The sequence below is a fragment of the Phalaenopsis equestris genome, unplaced genomic scaffold (assembly GCF_001263595.1).
Source record: "Phalaenopsis equestris unplaced genomic scaffold, ASM126359v1 Scaffold000174, whole genome shotgun sequence".
Lineage (NCBI taxonomy): Eukaryota > Viridiplantae > Streptophyta > Magnoliopsida > Asparagales > Orchidaceae > Phalaenopsis > Phalaenopsis equestris.
The window spans coordinates 1,811,489-1,821,103 of record NW_018164616.1 but is presented as its reverse complement, the minus strand read 5'-3'; the positions used below and the strand labels follow the sequence as shown (position 1 = coordinate 1,821,103).

Here is a 9,615-nt window from a genome sequence, read left to right as displayed (position 1 = left end):
TGGAAATAAAGGTATATTTGAGCTAAAGAAGAGTCAAATTACAAGAAATTTTCAACTAATTACACATTCATGACATTGTCTGACTGAGTCTGAATCTTCATAGGTTTATACTAACATAATACAACGCAGTTACTAAAATGAATAAACAAGAAGTACAGCCATTACCGAGCCTTCGCTGGACTTCAGAGCAGCTACTGCATTAAGCGATTGCTGTTCCATGACAAGTATGAAGGATCACCGAGTTTCCTGATAAAACAATAGCAGAGAAAATGAGGGGAAAAAATATAAAATTAAACATTCAATTCAACAACATGAATATGTGGTTCAGGTTGACTTCAAATGTAGAAATGGAAGCTCTCTTTTCAGAAATGATCGAAAAATCTGGTATGTAATCAATTGGAAGATTTTATGGACATGGCGAATAATAAAATATGTAACGCCCAAACCCCAAAGAAAAAACTCAAAAAAAAAAAAAAATATCAGAAGCATTTTGCAGTACAACAACGACAACAAAAAGTCTTTATCCCAATAAGTGGGGTTACCTACATGAATCCTTTTTTCTCCGTTGTGTTCTATTGAGTGTCATATTTTCATTTAACACTAATAAATTAAGATTATTTTTTATACAATAAGCCCAAAGTCTTTTTAGGTCTACCTCTACCTTTCTTAACATAAATCGAACCCACGATATCTACCCTCCTAACAATTATACAATAAGCCCAAAGTCTTTTTAGGTCTACCTATACCTTTCTTAACATAAATCGAACCCACGATATCCACCCTCCTAACACGATATCTACCCTCCTAACAAGATCATCAAATGGTTGACGCTTAATGTGACCAAACCATCTAAGATGACTGCACCAACCCTTTCAAGGAAAACATTGGTTTCACATTGTGTTTAAGTGTCAAGCCACGCATCCACCTAAGCATTCTCATCTAAGCAACACTCAACTCTCTTTTTTTTCTTTTTTTTTCACTAAAAAAAAAGAAAATATTGGACTCCAAAAAGTTTAAAATAAATGAATGTGATCTGAGATGGACCAAAACCTTTTGAAGAAAGACCAATATATAAAGATGCTTACAGCATTTCAAAATTTTAGCCTCTGATAATGTCCATTAAGAACTCGGGAATCATTCCTTTTTCGCGATCACTTCTTTTTTTTCTTTCTGTTTTTGCTTTTATTTTAAAAATAAGTTTGTTTAGTGTTATTTTTTGCAAGTTTTTATATTTTATTTTAGAAACACTCAAAACATCTAAAATTTGTTTCAAATTTTTTTCTAAAATAATTACCGACCAAACATATTTTATTTCAAGTAAAAACATATAAATAACAAAATAAAAAACAAATATCGACGCCCTTACTAATGTGTGTGCAACTATGCAAGTATGCCTATATGTAAAACAAAATATTGATAACATTACTCACCTAGGTTTTACCAAATACACGATGGTGAAAAGCGTCGCAAGAAAAAAGCACACTCCTCCTATCGAAATATACGCAATGCCAAGGAAGTCATTTTTTCCACCAAGCCAGCTTGTGGTCGAAAGAACCAACTTCTTCTTACCACCAAAACTATAGGTGTTGTAGTTATTCTCCAATTCCACCGTAATCGTATCGTTCTCTTTAAGATCCACCTCTATCCTCCCATACAACTTCCTAAACGTCGGCAGGGCTGCCGTTCGCATCCAAACAATAAGATCCTCCTGTTTGCTCAGCTGTAAATATCACAACGGCAGAAATATGATCAGCCTTATGCAAGAAAATGCTACCTGGTTCATAAGCAAGTAAGAAATGCTTACGGGTACTGTAGGATCCAGTGTTTTGCCACCTTTTAGGGTTCCATTCTGAAAGTTTTTGGGAAAGACATCGGATCCAAATTTGTGGTTTCTGTCGCTCTTCCATGAAATATCCTTCTTGTTAACCGTCAATGTTTCACCATTGCTATGGGTGAAGTTGTATGTGTCATTGAATAAACTCCATGCGATAAGACCACAAGGGACAATAGGCATTCCGTTCGCCGTAGTTTTTTCTGGGTCGCAGCCACTAGTCTCATTAGCTTTACTCTTATCTCTCAATTGTTGATCATTTCGGCTCTTGACATACCTGAAATTTAGTTACTATTAAGTAAAGAAAAGGATTGTTCGACATAAGTAATGGATCTATCTGTATCGGTGAGGTGCTCCACGGAAGGAGATCAAAAAATAAACGAAATTAAAAGTTAAGGTTTTCAAAACAGAAGACTGCCAAAATAGTCCCATGACACTTCGTAAGAAGCTATTTTAGTCCTAGAGTCTATAAAAGTATCAACTTAGTTCTTGGACTCTTTCTCCCTGGAGTCTATTTTAACCCTTATTAAAAGAATCTAGGAACTAATTTGACACTTTTAAAGATTTCGGTACTAAAACGACCCAATATAAATAGTAAGAGAATTATTTTGACACATTAACCGTGTTTAACATGATTGGTTTAACACATGTATCCAAATACATTAAATCAGACAAGTGAAAGAGAACATCACTAACTACTAATTACTTCTATATTTATGTAACCGACAACAACAACAAGCCTTTATGACAGAGTGGGGTCAGCCACATGAATCATTTTTCCTTATTGTGTCTTACTGAGTGTCATACTTTCATTTAATTCTAATAAATTAATATTATTTTTTTTTTTTACAATATGGCCAAGTCTTTTTAGGTCTACCTCAGCCTTTTTTAACATAAGTTGAATCTAAAATCTCTAATCTCCTAACCGAATAATCAGATGGTCAACGTTTAATGTGACTAAACCATCAAAGATGACTCTCTCTATATTTATGCAACCATATGTAATAAATAAGAGTTCCCCATAAGTTAAATTAAAAAAAAAAAAAAGATATTGACATACCTCCTATGGTTTTGATAGAAGTTGTCGAGCTGATAGTACACATAAACAGGTTTATCCATATCCTTGGGTACCTGCAACCAATAAGTTCTTCATATTATTCATACTGTTTAGTGAAATCTTTGGTTGGCTCTTATCAAAAGCAAGTTAAGATGCAGCTAGAAATCCTACTAGCAATAAGAAGATAGCCAATTTTGATGAAAAATAATACTCATAAAAACATGGAGTAAACAAAGCCTACTTTAAAGGAGCTCAAGCATGCCATAGTGATTGTCCATTTCGTAAAACATCAACAATAAACAAAATTTGTTCATAATTCCAGTTTTGAAACAAAATCAGAAAGCATGTTTTGCATATAAATGTAACAACCAGTTTGCAGAACTAACCTTTAGTACCCGGGTACATTTTTTACTAATTGCTGGATTTTGAATGTATCCAATCTTATCGCTAATGTTCTTCGGAATGCATTCAGTTTCATATCGATCTACAATTTCAACAACCTAGGAAAAGAAAATTATGTCAAGATATAAATTTAACAGTGCAAAAAAGTAAAATTAGTGGAAGGATTAATAATAAAAATGACACATTACATCATTTGATGCAAGCAAGGCGGCGACACCAATGGGGACGAAGATTATGCCAACCAATGTGAAAATAGAGATCACCTACATAAGATGATGGAATCTCCCTGTTAAATAAAATTCAACATTTCTTCCAAAACTGCAAATACTGTAAATATGGAAGCATACCCACTGAGGAGTGAGAATTGGCTTGCAAGCTGGAAGCTCTTGTTGTGTAAACCTTGAATCTGATAACAAAAACAAATATACACATCAGATAAATGCATCAATGAAGATCAAGCGTGGCCTAATTATAATCATTTGTATAAGATGATCATAAATCCAATATATTCTTCCAACATAACAAATCCAATATTATTCAAATGAGAACAAAAAACCATAAAAGTTGAAGAAATCTTCTTTAGAAAAAAAAGGGGGGGCTATTTACATACATAAAACACAATTCCTATGTATTACATATCTAAAACTTAAACTTTAATTTATTCATTTAGAACAATCAGGTCATTCATATCAAAACTAACTTCTAAAAAGTGAAATGCATCTAAATGTAATAATTAAAATTAAGGTTTTGATATGTAAATACATACGAATTATGCGGTATATATGGAAATCTTCCAAATAAAAAATCACATAATTTTAAACTGTTCGTGAGAAATCAGCCTACCTAACTGTAAGAAATCAAATTAAGCCAGGTACAAAAAATTAGATCCTTCTATCTATAAGAAGTCGATCATTGATTCATCATCAGGCAGCTTGAAGTTAGAAAACAAACTTATAAAAGAGATGAAATTTGCTTGATTCATCATTTGGCTGGGTGCAGCTAGAGCTTAGAAATCAACGTTGACTAAGAGCACCATAAATTCTCTCAAACCCCCAAATACAATGATTTCAATTTCACAAAGAAAATGAGTAAAAATAAAATCATTACTTTCCAAAATATGTTTTCAATCCAAAACAGCCAAATGAGCCGTAAATCGCAAATACTATAAACTGGGAACACAACTACCGAGTGTAGGAATCGGCTCGAACGCCGGAAGCTCCGCTCCTGCCGTGCATACCTAGAATCTAAAATCAAAACCTGAAACAAATTCAAATCTAAAAAATAAAAAGAAATCCAATTTATCATCCCAATTTGAGGAAATAGCCCGATCAAGATGTAAAAGAAAAAAACCAAAAAACCTAGATGTCGAGAGACCTAAAAAAAGTGGAAATCACTACTTCTAACAAAGAAATCAGAAATTTAACTCGCGCCTAAGCAATCAAAGGACTAAGGTAAAAAGAAGCAGCGAACAAGAGATATTAATTATGCGAAAGTCAACCAAATTGGACCCTTTATGGCTCAAACATACATTTAGGTCTCTTGGAATTCCTCCTGGCGTCCGTCCCATCCCCAGAAACAGAGATCGTCGGCTCTGCCGGAGAAGCGCTCGTACTGTTCATCATCGTTTCTGTAGAAAGATGGGCACTCAAAGGTCGAGCACAATATCTGATGCACTGCTCCTTGTTCTTCGGAAGAGTAGAGAACGCTACTCACTATTCTATACTCCAAACTACAACCGATCTTTGCCTCTCTCTATGTCTATCTCATCTAGAGGCTGAGAGAAGGAAGAAAAGCAAGAAGGAAGAAGGAGAGAAACGGTCACTTTGGCCGGCGGGGAGACCAAGAGAGTAACGCGATAACGGGGCGGCCTCAACTGGGAAGAAGGTCAACAAATCCACCCCGCGATAAAAATACCACGCGCTCCGCCCGCGACGGAACGTGAATTATTTATATAATTAAGGATGAAATTCCGATATAAAGAAAAGGTCAAAATTGCAATTAAAATGATTTTATTTATTTAAATAAAAAATTAAGGTACAATGATAATTTTGATCTAATTATTTTATTTATTTAAATACAAACAACACATATAAGTAATTAATTATATCTTTTTTATAATTTAAAGTGATTTTAGTTTGTGTTTGGCTATATTTAGAGTTTATGTTAAATAAAATTTATCATATTCAATAAATTCGGTCTTCAATGAGTCAGAGTAAAAAGTTTCTCTTTTCGTTGACTAATAAAAAATAAAATATTTAAATTCTCTCATAACTTTATTAATTAATGAAAACTTTGAATGAAAATTTTGAGGGAGGTTTAAATATTATTTTCAATAATTGTTGTGTCTATATTTAGAGTTTATGTTAAATAAAATTTATCAAATTCAATAAATTCGGTCTTCAATGAGCCAGAGATGAATATGCGTTTCAGGATAAACAGTTTATCCTGAAACGCGGCCCTGGAGCCGGCCGCAGGGGTCGACCCGCGGTACATATAAAAACTCAAACGCGGTTTCGGATAAGCTGCCGAAACGCGCCCCGAACCCCGCGAACCAAACGGTACGGCGGCTGAAAACGCCGCCCGCACTTATAAGCTGCCCCAAACGGGCACGAAGTCCCACATTACACTTGGAAGAAATTCTTAAATCCATCTCACAATTAAATTTATTAAATCCAGATCTCCATTATAAAAAAGATAGAGCAAGAGAAGAAAAGACACAACACAAAAATTTTAATTTAAAGAGGTGTTAGGTTTCATTTTGGTTTTTCTAACATAAGAAATGTGATATATTAAATTTTTTTATATTTGATTTGATGAAATGATTCTAAATGTGTTTATATGAAGTTCTAATGACAGTATGATCCAAGTAAGATTATAAATGCAAAAGAGAATTTTGTTTTTGATAATTAATAGTTTTTTTTATGTCTCTTTTATAATATTTTTATTGTAAGGTCTCAAGTCTCATATGTGAAAAGTGAAGGGTTACGTTAGTTATTCGACAACCAACATAAAATTTATCAGAAAAGCATGACATGAATCTTATGAGAATAAAAACTTATATTACTGTTATTTTTGTTGTTGTTTTGTCGCTTTTGTAAATACTAACCGTAATGTGTGATTTGGACAATTGAGGGCTCACTCTGTTGCATTCTAGAGCTTGCTTTCTCTTTTGTTATCTATTTGTAGGCTGCTAATAAAACAAATAACAGGTGTTGGCTTGTTAAATGTTAGCTATTTTTATTTTTACTGGCTCATATTTTAATGCAGGTATGAATTTCACAATTACTCCTATGGACAAAGACTCGACATAATCGATCGTTGGGCAGTTGTAGCTTATTGAATAATCTGCTGATAAGCTGATTAAAAATAATCTGCTGATAAGCTAGGTGCGGTGACTATTTGAAATTTTTATTATTTTTGAAAAGTAAGACCATTGTCAATAAGCTCTCATCGCACCTAGATAGGTGCGGTATGAAAACGTTGTTTTCTGTATTTTGAAAAATATAAGCTGCCAAAACTCAGTTTATCCAAACATACCAGGTGTATTTTCAAAACGCGACCGCACCAAATAAGTTGTCTTATAGGGTCCTTTGAATTAGGGCCCGTTTGAGGCAGCTTATAGAGTGTGGCGGCGTTTTGTAAACGTCGCCATCCCGTTTGAATATAGCATTGGGAGTAAATTTTTGATATCGCGGCGGTTTAATATCGCTATTCTCTTCGTAACTTCGCAAGCCCGACTCCTCCCGCGTCCCGCGTATAATTTTTGCGATTAGGGGTTTATCCTTCCCGCGCCCTCCGTTGCTGGCTTCCGAGCTCTTCTTCTTTGTTTTCGTCTTTTTCTCTTGGCAACGGAGGGCAGAGTAGGACGAGCTCAAGAATACAAATGTTTCTTGGATTTTTCTAATTTCCAGATCTACGGAGACTTTTAGGTGTGTTTGATCGGTATGATCGTCTCTTTTTTTCTTGGGATTCAGAAATTTGTGATTTATGCTTCATATGAGTCATCTGAAAGTTGATTGATGGTCATTTAACTTGTGTGTTTCTACTGTGCAAGAGGATAAGATAATGTTTTGTGCAGTTGTCTTTTATGTTTGTTAATGGGGATGCTGCGTTTTTAATGCTTGATGGTGATTTTGGTTTTTTTTTACCATGATTGCCTTTAATAAATCTTGTTTATGAAGCTTGGAAGCCTGATTTTAGCTTTGAATCAGGTTTTTCTCATGGGTATGTAGCAGGACGGTTTGGAATAATCATATGGTTCTAATTCCCATCAAATCAGTATATCTTAAAGACTTGTAAGTCACAATTATGTGGTTCTTGTTAGATTATAGTTATTGTATATCACAATTTATTGCAAAAGTGTTAAAGTTTTTTTTTATTGTATATCACAATTTATTGCAAAAGTGTTAAAAAAAAGTTTTTTCTGTATTATATATTTTTGTGTTCATTTTATTTCTGTTGCAAACAACTTAACCAAACAGAAGCAGAATAGTTATTTATCTAATAACAGCTGTCAGTAAACTATTTTAAATAAGCTGCCCCAAACAACAAGTCAGCTTATTATTGTAATCTGCAGATTATCAAATTATTAGAATAATCTGCTTATTAGCAAAAATATAAATAATCAACAGCTGCTCCAAACAGACCCAAGGCGTTTGACTAGCGCTTAGGGCTCTTTGATTAGAGAAAATATTAAGTTTATCATTTGGGATGGACATACGAATCATATCACGTCATGTACAGTGACAAAATGTGAATCACATTATAGGCCGTATATCACATAATATTTTTCATTTGCTTAAAACTATATAAAAAAACTAAAATTAGATAAAAACATACTTAAAAAAGTACAAAAAGGATAAATTAGTGAAATAGTTTTAAAAACTTTATTTAATTGCATTTCAGCATAAATTTGTATTCCAATTTTATCATAATTGCTTTGTGCTCATAAATTCAGGTGATACATTGAAGTATTAATATTGTAGTGTTGTGCAAAGATCAGACGCTTATACATATAAAAATAAATAGACATAAAAGAAAATATGAGTTTTTACATGAGAATCCCAAAGAGGCAAAAATCATGGAGTTTCGTCTGATTGAAATGATTATATTTTGTCGATGTACATTACAAAGCTTTGACGATCCTTGAATAAAGCGAAAGCAACATTACAAGAGTGAGACGTAAATTTCATTAAGAATGTGGCAGAAAATACTAAAGAGGTGGTTGTGACTCGGCTGTTGTGAAGAAAAGCCGACGATAAATGTCTTATGCTGGAAAATTTAATGTCAGCGGCATTGGCAGCGACAACCTGATGACGATGGCCTGGTGAAGATGAAGGTGGTGGTCGGACAACAGTGGTTCGGCGGCGGCATGATGGAGATGCAGGTTGGTCCCACGACGATAAATATGGTATGAAGGCAACAACATTGGAAGTCAGTCGACGGTGGCTCAACGGCGGAGAATGCCCATTGCGGTGACAGTGGTCTGATAGTGACGACGACTCAACGACAAGGGTCGAGCAGCGGTGATTCAACAGTAGCAACAACCAAATGGTGATGGTATTGCAGCTCAACAATCGTGATCGCAAGCCGTGGTTTAGTGGGCAGATGACAGAGGTCAGGCAATGGTGGTTCGATGATGACGATGACTTGTTTGTGGTGGACTGGCAGTGGTGGTTCGACAGGGATGGCAAAAACTTGACGGTGGCGATCGGACAACTGTAATCCAATGGTTGTGATGACTAGGTGACGCAGCCAGTCACAGTGGTGGTTAAACAATAGCGGTTTAGAGACGACAGCTACCAAATGGCAGTGTCTAGGAAATGGTGGACTAAAAATGATGGAAACTTGGTGGCGGTGATCTGGCGGCAGCAACTTTGGTCCGACAATGACAGTTGTCTAAAGATGGAAGTGACTCGATAGTGGTGACCGAGGAACAATGATTTGACAGTGGCAACGACGAGATGAAGGTGATTTGGCTGTTCAACTATGGTGATCAGACAACGGCGATCCGGAGGCGACAGATACCTGACGACAGTGGATGGGCAAATGATGGACAAGCGATGGAGGTGGCTCAACGGTGGTGGTTGGGTAGCGATTGTCTGGCGGCAGCAACGGTGGTCCGATGGTGACAGCAACTCAACTACAGCAATCAAGCATCAGTGATCCGAAGAAGGTGATGGCCAGAGAAAAGTGGATTGTCATAATGATTGCTTGATATTTGTGGTCGGGTAGGGGCAACTGTTGAGTTGTTATGGAAGCTTGACATTGCTTGATATTTGTGGTCGGGTAGGGGCAACTGTAGTTGAGTTATGGAAGCTTGACG

The 9,615-nt window shown here is 35.4% G+C and overlaps 1 protein-coding gene across 1 annotated transcript; it reads right to left on the bottom strand.

Annotated features, from left to right (window-relative positions):
• LOC110022227 (ALA-interacting subunit 3-like) lies at positions 1-5,203 on the bottom strand. Its single transcript, XM_020721058.1, has 8 exons — positions 4,819-5,203; positions 3,638-3,696; positions 3,479-3,553; positions 3,275-3,388; positions 2,892-2,962; positions 1,805-2,108; positions 1,431-1,720; positions 1-246 (listed from the first exon to the last, which is right to left on the bottom strand). Exons 1-8 carry the CDS (start codon positions 4,910-4,912, stop codon positions 192-194), a joined length of 1,062 nt encoding a protein of 353 aa, XP_020576717.1. The 5' UTR covers positions 4,913-5,203; the 3' UTR covers positions 1-191.
• Positions 5,204-9,615: the final 4,412 nt, after the last annotated feature.